The sequence below is a fragment of the Callionymus lyra genome, chromosome 1, assembly GCF_982586985.1.
Source record: "Callionymus lyra chromosome 1, fCalLyr1.hap1.1, whole genome shotgun sequence".
NCBI classification, from domain to species: domain Eukaryota; kingdom Metazoa; phylum Chordata; class Actinopteri; order Syngnathiformes; family Callionymidae; genus Callionymus; species Callionymus lyra.
Genome location: NC_141818.1, coordinates 45,128,890 through 45,143,737, shown reverse-complemented (window position 1 = coordinate 45,143,737; position 14,848 = coordinate 45,128,890). Strand labels below are relative to the sequence as shown.

The 14,848-nt window shown below is 39.7% G+C and overlaps 2 protein-coding genes across 2 annotated transcripts in view; both read right to left on the bottom strand.

Annotated features, from left to right (window-relative positions):
- Window positions 1-563: 563 nt before the first annotated feature.
- On the bottom strand, window positions 564-12,531 carry baiap2l2b (BAR/IMD domain containing adaptor protein 2 like 2b). Its single transcript, XM_087810044.1, has 14 exons — window positions 12,460-12,531; window positions 12,321-12,396; window positions 11,821-11,907; window positions 9,127-9,188; window positions 8,216-8,287; window positions 7,998-8,087; window positions 7,805-7,936; window positions 5,488-5,592; window positions 5,230-5,332; window positions 4,959-5,166; window positions 3,321-3,386; window positions 2,935-3,232; window positions 2,788-2,831; window positions 564-1,643 (listed from the first exon to the last, which is right to left on the bottom strand). Exons 1-14 carry the CDS (start codon window positions 12,511-12,513, stop codon window positions 1,565-1,567), a joined length of 1,476 nt encoding a protein of 491 aa, XP_087666170.1. The 5' UTR covers window positions 12,514-12,531; the 3' UTR covers window positions 564-1,564.
- A 601-nt stretch (window positions 12,532-13,132) lies between these two features.
- LOC148089740 (extracellular serine/threonine protein kinase FAM20C-like) overlaps window positions 13,133-14,848 on the bottom strand; it is a 39,156-nt gene continuing 37,440 nt past the window's right edge. The window contains exons 8-10 of the mRNA XM_087788121.1: window positions 14,748-14,829; window positions 14,623-14,682; window positions 13,133-14,544 (exon numbers count right to left, since the gene is read on the bottom strand). Of these exons, the coding sequence (XP_087644247.1) occupies window positions 14,319-14,544; window positions 14,623-14,682; window positions 14,748-14,829 (368 nt within the window). The 3' untranslated portion in view covers window positions 13,133-14,318. The remainder of the gene's footprint in view (window positions 14,545-14,622; window positions 14,683-14,747; window positions 14,830-14,848) is intronic.

The window sequence follows — 14,848 nt, the reverse complement described above, 5'->3', positions numbered from 1 at the left end:
CAACTCGTGTTTTTGTGACCAATCAGAGCGGAGTGGGCGTGGTTACTTGGACGAGACTCCTCCTCAGCTGAAACAGCGCATTTAAAGTGGTCTTAAGTGTACTTTCTAATGTAAATATTACATGAGAGTTTTGTGCAAAAAGAAACTGATGAGTATAATAGAGTATAATAGAGGTCCTAGAACAATTTAAGACACACTTAAATCAGCACATTAGGTGCACTTTAAAGTGTCTTATCATAAAAAGTTACCTCAAGACACTTCAGAATAAACAGAAAAAAAGGATCCCATCAAATCCTTTTAGAAGGCAGAAACCTCGAGCAGAACCAGACTCCTGCTGTGCCCGTTTGAGTTGCTTGTAAATTTAGAGCAACGATCCACCTGCCTTGTAATTATGAAGTATGTAGTCATTTATTCTTCATCATTATTCACCATTTTACTTGTTTGTTGATCCTTGAAAACAAACTTAGATTTTCACCAAGTTAACAAAGTCTTGTATCATTCAAGTTAAAGTTTGCAATAATGAATACTTTTACAATCGTTACAATCAACATAGATCTCCACTAGAGCGCGGTTTAAAATGTCAGGATTATATTGACGGACCGACGTTAAGATAGAAGTAAAAAAAACAATAACATGACCTGGAAAAAAAAACATCCCACCATAACACTAGAGCTCGAGACTGGTTAGAACAGGATGTGTTTGCATCTACGTATGTTTAACTGTATGCCGACGATGGTGTTCTGTATGTGTGTGTCTCCTAATGTTACATCAGAGAAAATACATTTTCTTTTTCCAAATGCAACGACTTTTAGGCAGTAATAAGAAATAGAACAAATGGCCGTTAACTGGTGGACGGGGGTCGGGAACCACTTCTATGCCAGAAAACATCATTATATTTGTATGTCGAATTTTAGAGAATATGATATTTTAGCCGTGACTCATATATGGCATTAGCATGATGCTATAGTTGGTCTTTAAAAATCGTAATAATCGACATTAAAAAAGACAATTTTATTATCGCCAACACTTAAATCTCCTGTCATTTTGAAACTTTGTGATGTTCTCATGCTTTTACAGATCTGAACTTCAAGTTGTTCTTAAAACTGAAACACTAAAAACAAATTGTTTCCGATGTTTCTTTTTAACTCCTTAAAGCTAAAAGCTATTTCAGACATTGTCATAATGTTTTACTTAATTTATAATGGGCCCAGTGAGGCTTCGTGAAGCCTCATTTTTAGTTCCCTGCCACTCTCTCCTCTGCAATCTTTTGGCTTTGATCCACTTTAATTAATCCCCACATCAATTCTGGACTGGGAGCGCCACCTACTGGTCTCTGAAAAAAAGAGGCTTCATGTGTGGAAAACACAGGTGAAGAAAGAGGTTCCAGGTAAGACTCTATCTAGCTCTAAAAACTACTCTCTACAGTCTAGTAATACTGCGCAAACAATCCCCAGCACTGAGGCAAATCCGGGTCAACAGTCCGGCCCGTGCGTGTATCCGTCCTCCACCAGCACCCGATCCGGCGCCTCGGTTTACAAACACGACCTGCATGAGCGCCGACGGATCAGTGGTCGATCCTCGGGGACGATCTGTCGTCGGTCGTCGTGGGTCGAAGCTTTACAGTAGCGAACGGGTTTGTGCCTCTGAAATAAGAGGACCATGGAAAATGTTACTGTACACCTCGCCAGCACCAGAACTCACCCTGCCGGCTATAGAATAGCAATAGATAACGTCGCCGGTTGAATATTTATATTGGCCGTGAACAAAAGTTCCAAAACAATGCACTCACGGTTTATTTTAATTTGTTTTAAAAAGCCTTAAAATTTAAAGAATGGCGAATCAAAGAGTAAGAAAATGGTTCTTAAGATGACAATTATCTATAATCTGCTTCACTAATAAATCTGTTTTTACTCATTAAATGTTTGCTCCTGTGTTATGATACAACGTAATGTTATATTGTAGTAAAAATGTTTACAGTATTTCTGTATTATGACCACGAGAACACAGATGCAGATTCACCAGCATGTGGCCAGAGTTACTATGACTTCCTAGGACTGTATCTCCTAGATATTGTCCAGAAGGATAATAATCTGTTGCTTTTATTTGTCTTTTTCTCCTGTTATAAAATAATGAAAGAAAATCCTGGTAAAAATCTGTTATTCATAGCATATAAAAAACCCGGGTGACGAGTAGAGATGTGTAAAAGAAAAATGTATATCAATATTCACTTGACGTCACTGAATTAATATTCAAAAGCATTGTGTTGACTTTTTTTATTTCTTTAAAAAAACAACTGTAATTATTCCTTTTTTTCCCTCTGACTTGCAAATCACATTTAATTTTTAGCCTTTTCCTTTATAGTTTATTTTAAATATAGTTTGTGTTAAATAAAAATAAATAAAAATAAAAATAACGATAATAATTAAAAGTAAATAATAACTTTTTTTCTCAACATTTTAATACAAATGCAATTATTCAAAGCATTCATTTTGGTGTTGTGATTAAACTTCCGGCCGCTAGATGGCAGCAGTCAGTTTGTCCACCGCAGATGGAGGAACAATAATAAATGCTGCTAGATCCGGTCGATGACTGAGGACGAGAGGATACAGCCAGCTCCAGCTGCTTAAAAAAAAGCTGTTTGTTTATATTTTGGCGTTCGGTTCTATTTATTCAACCAAAATAAAAGGGAACAATCACAGGAAGTCAGTAAAATTAAGTGTTTGTAGTTTTAAAAAGTTGATCTGAAACGTATATCCAATACGAGTGGAGGATAAAAGAAATAATCACCTTGGAAACAGCGGGTGTTCCGGGGCTCCACTGGGTGATAGTGCCTGTCAATAAAGACGTTTTCTCATGTTCACAATGTCTCATCGATTGTATCAAATGAGGAAACTCAAATATGAAGTCGTACAAGGAGGAAACAAGACTTTTTACCTGTGAATCAAAGGCCAGCTCGTTCTTCCTGTCTGGAGATCCTCTTCCAAGACTCAAGCTGGTCGGAGGTGGTGGCGGCGGTGGAGGAGGCGGCTTTGTTTGAATCGTTTTAGTCTCCACGGAGAGTTCCGTCTTCTTCTCCGGCAGAGGCGAGATTGCTCGGACGTCCACGGAGGCACGTCGGTCGGGCGTGGCCGGCGGCGGGACGTCTCCGTAGTTCCTCCCTTCCTGCGGTTCGTTGCCGGAGTCGCTGGGGTCCAGCAGGTTGTTCATGCTGTGGCTGCGGATCGTGCCTCCGCTGAAGAAACACAAGGAAACTCTCCGTCAGCTTCATCTGAAGACAGCGGCCTGGATGTCAACTTTAACTGAGATGCGTGACGTGCTACCCGATTGATAGAGTGTTGGGGATGTCGTCGGTGGAAGCCACGTACGCAGCTGGGAACCAACCTTGCCTGGAAACAATGACAGAAAATGTGTTCAAGGCCATTATTTTTACACATTTATACAAGCAGAGAAGAACAATAAGTACCGTATTTTCCGCACTATTGGGCACCGGATTATAAGGCGCACCTTCAATGAATGGCCTATTTTAGAACTGTTTTAATAAATAGTTTGCACCGGATTATAAGGCGCATAGAATAAAAGATACAGTCATTTGACTGGGGTTGCGTTATGCATCCACTAGATCAGGGGTAGGGAACCTGGTCCAGAAAGAGCCGCAGTGGGTGCAGGTTTTTGTTCCAACCGATCAAGCATGTACAGTTTAACCAATGAGGTTTCAGCTGAACAAGCAACACCAGACTGACAATCAACTGATTACCCTCCTAAGACACCTGATTGGATAAAATGTGTCCTCTTGAATGGTTGGAACGAAAACCTGCACCCACTGCGGCTCTTTCTGGACCAGGTTCCCTACCCCTGCACTAGATAAAGCTGGGCTAAAATGTAAACAAAACAGTCAGATAAAGTCACACTTTATTAAGCGTTCTGACAACTCCGTTCACTCCCATGGTAACGATGTTCAAATGATGTTTAAAAGTGGTGTTGTGAGCAGACAAATGTTGAGTGAGCAGCAGTGAAGTTGAGCGCATGTATGACAGCTAGAGCACGCGTGTATGACATGTTGAACGCACGTGTATGACTGGTTGAGCGCGCAGCAAGGTGATTTTGAGTGTACAACAACCAAGACACACTCGCTCAAATTGGTGGCAGTAATCTTACTCCATAGACGTCGGGCATGATGTGACGTGCGTCTTAAATCCCACCCCGTGATGACACAATGACGTAATCCCGCCCAGTCGTCGTTTTTTGGAGAAAATGAAAGGCTTTTAAGTGCACCTTATAGTGCGGAAAATACGGTACATGCTTGTGTGACAGGAATGTTTGTGTGACTTGATCCCTCAAGTCTATGACTAGTACACTGACTCAAAAGTAGGTCGCAGGCCCTTGTGTTGTCTCAGGGTCAAGGTGGCCCGACACCCTGAAAACAAATGTGTTTGTGGTATCCCTTGTGTTGTCTCCGGGTCAAGGTGGCCCGACAGCCCGAAAACAAATGCGTTTATGGTATCCCTTGTCTTGTCTCTGGGTCAAGTTGAACAACCTCCACCACTGCATATGTATTCATGGAAGCCAGGGAGGTCATTCACCTTGACCAGGAGACAATAAAGGGGATACCACAAACACATTTGTTTTCAGGGTGTCGGGCCACCTTCACCCTGAGATAACACAAGGGTTAAAAGATTATTCACTTTTATTTGAAATGATATGGTCTTTCTTTTTAATCTACTTTTCTTAATTGAAACATGACTTCAGCAAGAGCATCCCGTGATACATTTATAAAATACAACCGTTTTTTAACTGCAAATACTTATCAAGACTTACTATGGGAATTTTGATTAACGAGCAAAACAAACATTAGGAAGTGTTATAATTGTAAGTGTTTTTTTCGTTACGCATGAAGACAAATAGCGACACAAGGATTAAGAGATGATCATCATAGGATCATGAAAAGTTCAGCATCTCACCGCATGTTGCCGTCCGTGCGTCCGTACAGCCATCCGTTGCGTGGCTCCAGAACCAGAACCGTGATCATCTCTCCCCTGTTGAACGGTAGGAGTTTGGGGTTGGACGAGGACGGATGAGAGACCAGGGCTCTCATGGCTCTACCAGAACCCAAGCCCAGTGACTCTCCGACAGAACTGGACCGAGAGCGGCTGGGCAGGGGAGACGGCGCTAGGAGGTAGGATGTCGAAGATGAGTCGAGCAAGAACTCACATTGTTGTTTGCACAAATCACCTCTAGATGGCACTCTTCCCAGTGCTTGCTGCTCTCGCCGAGCCCAGGACATGTCTTCATCTATGGCGACCGTCTGCAGTAAGGAAGTCACTGAACCTCGCAGCTGCAAAAATAGATGATCTTTTATTCATACCTTCAATACATGACGACGTCACTGTGTGTGTGAGCACATTTTACGAACACAATTATTAGTCTGAATTATCTGTTGATAAATAAAAACAAATCAAGCTTTTTATTTTCATCGTAAATGAAGTGTACTTGTGCTTCTTGATCCAAATGTGTGGGCGTACGAGGTCTGGACCCCCTGGTTTCATTCACTTTCTCTTTCCACCCGTCTGCCTTCTGTTGGAGAGACACGCCGGTCTGAAATGGGAGTAGACATGCAACGATTTAAAAAGGAAAATAGTCTGGAAGTATTGTTTAATATCATGCACTGACAATTCTAGTTTTAGTTCTGGAACTCTTTCAATTTCTACAACAGAAGCTAACAAATGGACATTAACTTGGAAACCGAAAAGAAGTGAACAATGAAGTTTGACATTCGTTTTCATCATTACATTAAGTTTACGATATAATTTTGCTTGGACATGTGATTGTAATCATAATAATTCAGGTTTGTAAACTGTGCTCAAACGCTCAGTAATGGTAAATGACTTCCAGAAATAACCAAATGTTGAAAAATATATAAGAATTTTTTTTCATGTAGACACAGTAAAGTATGGAAAACTGAATATAATTTGGGTCGTTTTTAACGACTTAACACTAAATAGCTAACCCTTGTTGTCTCTGGGTCCCTGGCTTCCATAGATTCATATGCAGTGGTGGAGGTAGTTGATATTGACCCAGAGACAACACAAGGGATACCACAAACACATTTGTTTTCCGGGCCTTCAGGTCACCTTGACCCAGAGATAAGTCAAGGGTTAAGAAACACCACAATAAACAAAATGTAACCCTTGTGCGGCCTCTGGGTCAAGGTGAACGACCATCGGGTCACCTTGACCCAGAGGCCACACAGGGGTTAAGACCTGCTGAACAACATCACCTCCTTCATAATTAGTCTAAAAATGACTTGTTTTGAAAAGTAATCTGCATAAATAGATGTTTCAAAATTATATTCAAGATGCTTTTTGTGTGTGATAGGAAACACACACACGTTGAGACAGCAGCGCTGAAGTTCACCTCCAGCACCGGCTGTCAAAACGTGACAAAACCCGCTTTAAAAATTTAAACTTTGCTTTAATTATTTAAATTGACTCAAACGGGATTTGACACTTTTTTTTTCGTTTGTCTTAAGATGTCCCTGCATAGAAGGCAATGGAAACACAACATTCTGACAACATATAAGGTTACAATAACAAGTTTATTATTTTGTTGTTTCTGTAAAAATGTGTTGTAAAGATGGTGTAAAATAAAGAGTTATTTAAACCCTTCAGTCGAAGCAGGTGACAAAGTAAGTAAGTAAGTAATTTTTATTTCTATAACGCTTTTCCAGACCAGGGTCACAAAGCGCTTAAACAATCAGAACAATATTCAATAAAGTATATACTTTAAAGGTCAAGATAAAACTGATAACACAAGTAAGTAAGTAAGTAAGTAATATTTATTTATATAGCGCTTTTCGAGACCAGGGTCACAAAGCGCTTAGACAATCAAAACAATACTCAAAAAAGTACATACTTTAAAGATCAAGATAATACTGAGAACAACACACGAGTTCGAAAAATTCAAGGAAAAGCCTGAACAAATAGAAACGTCTTAAGATGTCAGTAGATCCATCAAGCACAAAGAGAGAGGAAGATCGTTCCAAAGCTTAGGAGCAACAGTCTGAAAAGATTTCTCTCCTCTGGTCCTGAGCCGTGTGCGTGGAACCATAAGTAGATTCTGATCCACAGACCTCAGAGCCCGAGCTGGGGTGTAAGGCTGGATCAGATCAGTGATGTAAGGAGGAGCCTGACCATGAATAGATCTGAAAGTAAGAACCAGAATTTTAAAGTTGATCCTGAAAGAAACTGGAAGCCAGTGAAGAGTTTTAAGGACCGGAGAAATGTGAGTTCTTCTACTAGAGCAGGTCAGAATTCTGGCTGCAGAGTTTTGTATCAACTGCAGGCGAGACAGATCCTTCTTGTTAAGACATGAAAAGAAACTGTTACAATAGTCCAGACGAGAAGAAACAAACCCATGGATTACAAGCTCCAGATCATATTGTGACAACATTTTCCTAAGTTTAGAGATTTTTCTCAGTTGAAGGAAACAGTTTCTGGTCAGTTTTCTGCAGTGTTGAACTAGAGACATGTCTTTATCAAATACAACACCCAGGTTTCTCAGGCTCAGTTTGACAGACTGACCTAAGTCACCCAAGTACTGACTCAACCCTGGAATCTTATCATCAGGAGCAATCACCAGAGTTTCAGTTTTGTCCACATTTAGCTGTAAAGTGTTTTCACTCAGCCATTGTTTGATTTCTAGCAAACAATTGACTAAGCTGTTCAGAACAGGAGTTCCAGAAAATCAAGGAAGCCCGAGCTGAGGTCTGTGGACCGTGTTAGATCATTGTTTATTTGTGTGTAAATACCTTATTTATTAGAAAGAGCATGGACTGAGTGAGCCCGCAGTGTTTCTCCACGAGGAAGCGATACCTCCTCTCCTCTTCTTTCAAGATGTCCTGCTGGCTCTGCCTCAGGTACATCATGTAGTCACTGTTCTCCTGCAAACGCACTCACAATGACCGAGAGGTTTGTGCAGGTGAGACATTGACGTTGAAGTACCAGAGAGTCCCTGAACGCCCCTCGTCGCAGCTGCTTCTCCAGAGCCCCGGCCTGGTTCCGCACCTCCAGCTCGTACACTCTCCGGCTCCCCTGCAGGACACCGGGGAAACCTTCTTCAAGTGAACGACGCTTTTCTTATATTAAACACAAAGTCTGGCAAATATGACGATGATAATCTTATCGCTCTAATCACGTTAAAGACAAGATGTTAAACCTACATCAATGTACTCCTCGTCGAGCTTGACATTCTTCTCCATGGCCTGCAACACCTCGACCTGGAACCAACGAAACTGCAAAAAAACAGGAAAAACAAGAGAGAATTTGCAATCGATTTATTTTTAGATCGGATGTTTTACCTGCAGAGGTCGATCTGAGCAGGTCTTTAGAAATGTGTCGCATTATATAAGTTGTTTTATTCAATATTAAAAAAAAAGATGAATTGGTGATAACATTCCGCAGCGAGAATTCTGAGCCGCTCTAGTAGAAGAACTCACATTTCTCCGATCCTTAAAACTCTTCACTGGCTGCCATATCTTTGAGGATCAACCTTAAATTTCTGGTTCTTACTTTCAGATCTATTCATGGTCAGACCTTCCATCAGTGATCTGATCCAGACTTACACCCCAGCTCGGGCTCTGAGGTCTGTGGATCAGAATCTACTGATGGTTCCTGAACACGGTTCAGGACTTTTTATTTGCTTCAATCTTCCTCTCCCTCTGTGTTTGATGATCTACTGACTCCTTCAAGAAACATCTTAAGACATTTTTATTTGTGCTTTACCCTGATTTTCTGGGACTCCTGTGTTTGTCTTATGTTGTCTTGATCTTTTAAAGTATATATTTTAACTGTGTATTGTTTTTGTTAAAGCGCTTTGTGACCCTGGTCTAGAAAGGCGCTTTACTAAATAAACTTTACTTTACTTTACCATAACATTTGTTGTGAAATATCATTTCAATTTGACTGCAGTGATTCACTGGGTGTTGGGGAGTGACGACTATTTCCTTTGTGGTCGAGTTTAAACAGTTAAAAATCGTGCTGCAAACGATTGTCGATATTATAAGTTATATTATGTCATGATGTACCTAAGTTACAGTATAAGATGACACTATACATTCAAACAAATACTTGCCACTCCTTCCATCTCTGCAACAAGTCTTCTCTGGGTCTCTGATATCTGGATTAGAACGTCACCTGTTGAAGGAGGGTTCGAAAAAGAAAAAAAACATTGCAAACACCGTGAAAACAAATGTAATTATGTGTTACTGGTTCACTTGGTTTAAAGTAGTTTCTATACTGTTCCTTTTGAAGACTTTTTCTTGCAGACCTCGAGATGATTTCAGACATTTTAAGACTTGAATTCAAGTTATTGGATATAAGATATTTCAATACTTTCCAAAGCCTCGCATACGTTTAATAAAACCTGGCCTTGAGCAGAACCAGAAGATGTGCGTGGTGTCAGACGGTCTGGCTTTGGAAGGACAGTAAACGAAAGCAGAGGCAAACAGTATATTAGTTGGAAATGAGCCCAGCTTGGAAATAAATTCACTTTTTGTGCAAGAAAATTTTCAGACAACATAAGATACCTAAATAAGAATACTGTGCAGTGAATCAATGTTAAATGAACATATAGTAATACATTATATTTCTTAATTGTATTTATTTATTGTTATTAACATAATCCATTAAATTAAGATTCAAATGAAGCTCTTTGTGTAACAAAAAATCCTTTTGTACTCTGACCCTATAGTTATTTAAACATCAGATTCATTGTTTTTCATCTGTTCAAATGTGTATTATTTAACTTTATTATCCCTTTCAGTGACGCAATACAGGGATACAAAATAGACCAACCATGTGGTGCTGCTTTATTTGGATTTGTTACGACCAAATACACTTTGTACCTCATTCACACAAAAATTACGAGGCAAAATTTGAGTGAATCCCACTTCAAGTTGTTGATGTTTAGACTATAAGTAAACATGTCAACTGCCCCCCGAGGAAGCCACAGAAACCTACACTAAATTGGATTGGAGCAGAGATCAGTGAGCAGAGAAGCAGAATGAGTGCACGAATGCTCCTACCCAGGTGCAAAACAAATAGACTCAGGGACTCATTCATCCCTCGGGCTATTAAGTTGTACAATTCTGAGTTCGGGGGCAGGAGTGGAGTGAAAGTATCTGGATGTTCTGTTCCATGTTAGTCTTTGTATCTTTGTCTTTGTTGTTTTTCTTTGACCTATGTTCTTTATCTTTAGACTTAGATTGTGTCATCTTGTTCTTCCTCTTATGTTCTTTTCTTATTTTATTTTTTTTATGTATTTTTTTTTTTTATTGTTTATGAAAAAATCTACTGGAAAAAAAAAAAAACAATTTCCCGAAGGAGACCTCCTGAGGGATCAATAAAGTTTTACCTTAACCTTAACCTTAAATCAGGTTAATCTCTGGTTAAATTTGTGAACTTTTTCATCCACGTGTTTCAAACAATAAGGATCAGACATTATGCTTTTCAAGAATTATAAAGAGACTTCAAATAACAACAATTATATTCTCCCTGTTAAAGACAGTTTGGTAAAGAAAAGTGCTAACATTTTTATGGCCCTTTGACTCGTTGAGTTTGATCTAATCTAAGACCATTGTAGCTTCTTGAACAAATAAAGTCCGAATCATGTGCAGTACACCACTAACCTTGAGTGCACTTCATTATCACAGGTATCCTATGTACACTCTAGATCTTAAATGATTTAGACGACCAAGCTTTGATGGCGTTTGATTCTTTAAAAAGATGCTCTTCTAAGTCTTTCATTCCCTGATTGTGCGTATTCTAGTCAAAGCCAGGAACCGAAGCACTGCCCGCTCATCTATCTTTCAAGCGGTGAAACTTAATCATACTCATTATAGCTCTGTGACCTTCTCGGTTTCCAATGTTCGCAGAGCCACGTGTCGGGGCCCAGATGAAGGAGGTAAACCACAAACAAGCTTGCTTAGCGTCATCCGTTCAGCTATAACTCAGCTGGAAATATCCACTAATGCACCGACGCACTTGAGCCTGAGAGGACAGGATGAAAAATAATAGATCCATGGATGGATTGTGCAGTAGGAACGGCTGGACAGGCTGAAATGTGTGTCTGTGATGGGGGGAAAGTATCTGATGCAGGGACCCCGGAGTAACCCTCGACACCCTCTGCAAGACACTTAACAGCTCAGAACAGTAACCACAGCAACAGGCTCCTCTCCATGCACTGCAAAATGGAACGCTTTAAGACATTCTTTGTTCCTTCTGCCATTAGAAGTTACTCTACCTCATTCAATTTTTACTATTTGCTGGCAACTTTTGAATTACCTATTATTTATTTTTAATAGGTTTGTATGTTCTCCCCGTGTTGCGTGGGTTTACTCCGGGCACTCCGGTTTCCTCCCACAGTCCAAAAACATACAGAGGTTGACTGATAACTTTGGGAAATTTTCCATAGGTATGAGTGTGTGTGTGAATGGTTGTCTGTCTTTGTGTGTCCTGAGACAGTCTGGTGTCCTGTCCAGGGTGTCCCCTGCATCTCGCCCTATGATACTGGGATAGGCTCCAGTCTCCCCGCGACCCCGGTAAGGGATAAAGCGGTAGACAATGAATGAATAAATGAATGTATTTAGGTTTGTATTTATTGTATTGATGTATTTATGGATGTTTTGTTTGGATGGATGTGTTTTTGCTGCTGGACAAAAGAATCTCTCCTCAGGAGCATCTATAAAGAATCCATCCATTCATCTGTCTATGTAGGACCAGCACAACCTTGAATGACAATACCTGCATCATAAGAATGGACACTCACCGAGGGAGCGAGACGAGAGCGTGTGAAGAGCTTGGTCGCCCATTTTCGACACAAAATTGAAGTAGGCCTCGCTGGATGAAGCTAACGCTACAAAAAAACACACTGTTATAAGCATCAGAACAGAGATAAAACACGACGGCCCACGTGTTCTATCTTTATTAAAAATAATAAAACCAGTCTACATATGTAGAATAAAGTATTTTTTAAAAGTTCAGAAAGTAGTTATGAAGATAATATGGGTTTTAAGTTGACATTTAGTCATGTAAAAATGATCAAACAATCCTAGATGTAAGAACTAATATGGTTATTATCAAGAAAACCTGGTGTACATAAAAGCTCCTAAATTAATGGCCACCAGATTGGATATGCTTTAAAGAGTATTTCCTGTCATTTTGTTTCTGGAGATCTTGAATAATTATGCGTATGTATATATATATATATATATATATATATATATATAGAGAGAGAGAGAGAGAGCAAAAAGCAATAGCAAATCTCACCTTGGAAAGCTTTGACGTAACTGTTTCCCAGGGTAACAAGTGTCTGCAGACCCGGATTAAAATGTTCCATTAAATTCTATATGAAAATAAACAATTTGTTAGTCGATACACAGGTAAAAAACAACAATGTTCTACTCACTGAATAGACACTTAAAGTTCCCCGATGCAACTGGTCACTGCTTTGTCCAGACATAGTGACCAAATTGATAGGAAGGAATAAAACACCCCAAAAAATCCTGGAAAAAAATAAGGAGAGGAATGTATTCACGGTCAAATGCCTCCGGAGCGACTCTTCAAGAAACCGTTTTGTTCCGAGTTGCCGTTTTGCTGAAGTAAAAAACTGAGCCAACTTTTCTTTTTAGTCATGAGAAGTTTTTTGAGCACGAAGAGAGGGGAGAGAGCGGAGCTGCTGCCATCGATACCAGTAGTTTTCAATTATTGATGAGAGCCCTGAAAGAAAAGAAGACAAAGAGAGGAGAGGAGAGGGAGCTCAACGGCCGGCTGTGACATCGACCAACACCTGAGGGAGAAATCTTCAACAACAGAAAATGTTTGTACCGACTTAACAATGGTTCAAAAGTTGTGTGAATGTATAGTTCGGGTGAAATAAAATTGCATTTCTCTAAATTCTGCATTAGTGTTAAAAGAGATTTAACTTAAAAATATATACTTTTACTTAAATAATCAACCTGTACGTTTGAAGTCTTGCAAATGAAGATGCATTCATTACAAACATATCATTTTAAAGTAAATAAGAATGATTTAAAAAGATCAAAACTGTTACACATTACATTGTCTTTATATTGTACATTTACACGCATATTTTTATCCGCAAAGTAACACTTTGAATTAATAAAATAATTAAAGAAAACTTTCACTTTGCATCCACATTTTTATTCATTTTTTTTCTGAAAAATACGCCCTTATACTAAAACCCAGGGGGGGTCGAAAACTTTTTTCAAAGAGGGCCACATTTGCTGAAGTGAAAACAAGCGAGGGCCAAATAATGAACCAAGACATCTGAAGAGAAAAGCTCCTGTATTAAACCAATTCAACACAAAACGTCTTTATGGAAAGAAAAAATAAGTTATACATTAGCATTAACACTTTGTATTCTCTCCATTTGACTTTAAATCAGAATCAGAATCAGAATCCCTTTATTATCCCGCGAGGGGAAATTCTTTTTAACAAACAGCAAAAGCAATATACCAGAAGAAAAATAAAAACACCGAGAAATAAAATATTAAAAAGAAAAGAAAGAATCTAAATAGAATAGAAAATAAATCTGCACTATATTATATACACATATTTACAAAAATAGCAAGAAAGGTGCAGTTAGATAATTATCTGGCTGTGTTGTTATTGTGGAGTCTGATGGCAGTAGGGAGGAAGGACCTGCGGTACCTCTCCCTCACACACCTGGGATGGAGCATCCTATCACTGATGGAGCTCCTCAATGCCTTCAGTGTGTGCTGGAGAGGGTGAGACAAGTTCCTCCTCATGGAGCCCAGCTTGCTCCGTATCCTCCTCCCAGTCACTTCCTCCACAGGATCCAGGGGGCGCCCTAGGACGTAACCGGCCTTCTTAATAAGGCTGTCCAGTTTAGCCCTATCCTTTGCTGTCATGCTGCTCCCCCAGCAGACCACACCGTTGAAGATGGCAGAGGCCAAATGTTTAATTTGTACAAATTAAAAACACCTGTGGTTAAATAATAGATTTTGTAAAGACCCTCTCAGGCTGCATAAAATCTTCTCAAGGGCCACAAATGGCCCCTGAGCCTGCTATAACTCATAGTATTCAGATATTTTACATTAACCACACAAGACATTATACATGGGAATATAAAATTATGATTAAATAAAAGTGAATGATACACTAGCTGTCAAAACTACTGTCCTCCTGACATGATTTACTTATACAAACTTTTCCATGATTTTTCCTAAATCCAAGTATAAGTTAATTAAGAAAATATATTTAATAACCAAGTGTTAAATGTCATTAGAGGTCATCATACACGACCTTCTCGCCCCACTGCTCCAGACACGCCTCTATGGTTCCCAGCACTGTTTTCAAACGTCGATCCAGAGCAGCCAGATGAGGCTCGGACAAAAGAGGGGCGATTCTGTGCAGGGGGTCATGTGACAGCGACGCCCTCATGATGTCACTGAGACGATACTTCTGCAGTGATAGAAGCTGCAGGCGTCTCCAGGTGGAGCGTCGTATCCTGGAGGGCGGAAAGACAATCCATTGGACGTCGATAAATCTAACATCGGTATAAGATTTAAAAAATGATCTTTTGAACCTGCAACACTGTTGTAATGGAGCCAAAATAGACGGTTCATCTTTGGAATGACGTCCAAACCTGCGAGACAGAATTAAAAGCAGGTGAAGAAATCGTGTTAAAAAACATGGTCCACATGTACTCACGCTCTTCCGTTGTCAAGGTGCAGGAGAAACGTATCATTGCCGAACTTCTCAAAGGTTTCATAATGGTGTCTGTCCATGTTGCCTGAAAAAAAAATATTAAG

What these genes read in the sequence shown, in the direction of transcription:
- baiap2l2b (XM_087810044.1), bottom strand. Translation starts at nt 12,513, where the DNA reads ATGTCTGGACAAAGCAGTGACCAGTTGCATCGGGGAACTTTAAGTGTC. An exon ending in GAACTTTAAGTGTCTATTCA is followed by an intron (nt 12,397 to 12,459) that starts GTGAGTAGAACA and finishes ATTTTCATATAG; the next exon opens with AATTTAATGGAACATTTTAA. An exon ending in GGGAAGAGTGCCATCTAGAG is followed by an intron (nt 5,167 to 5,229) that starts GTGATTTGTGCA and finishes CCTACCTCCTAG; the next exon opens with CGCCGTCTCCCCTGCCCAGC.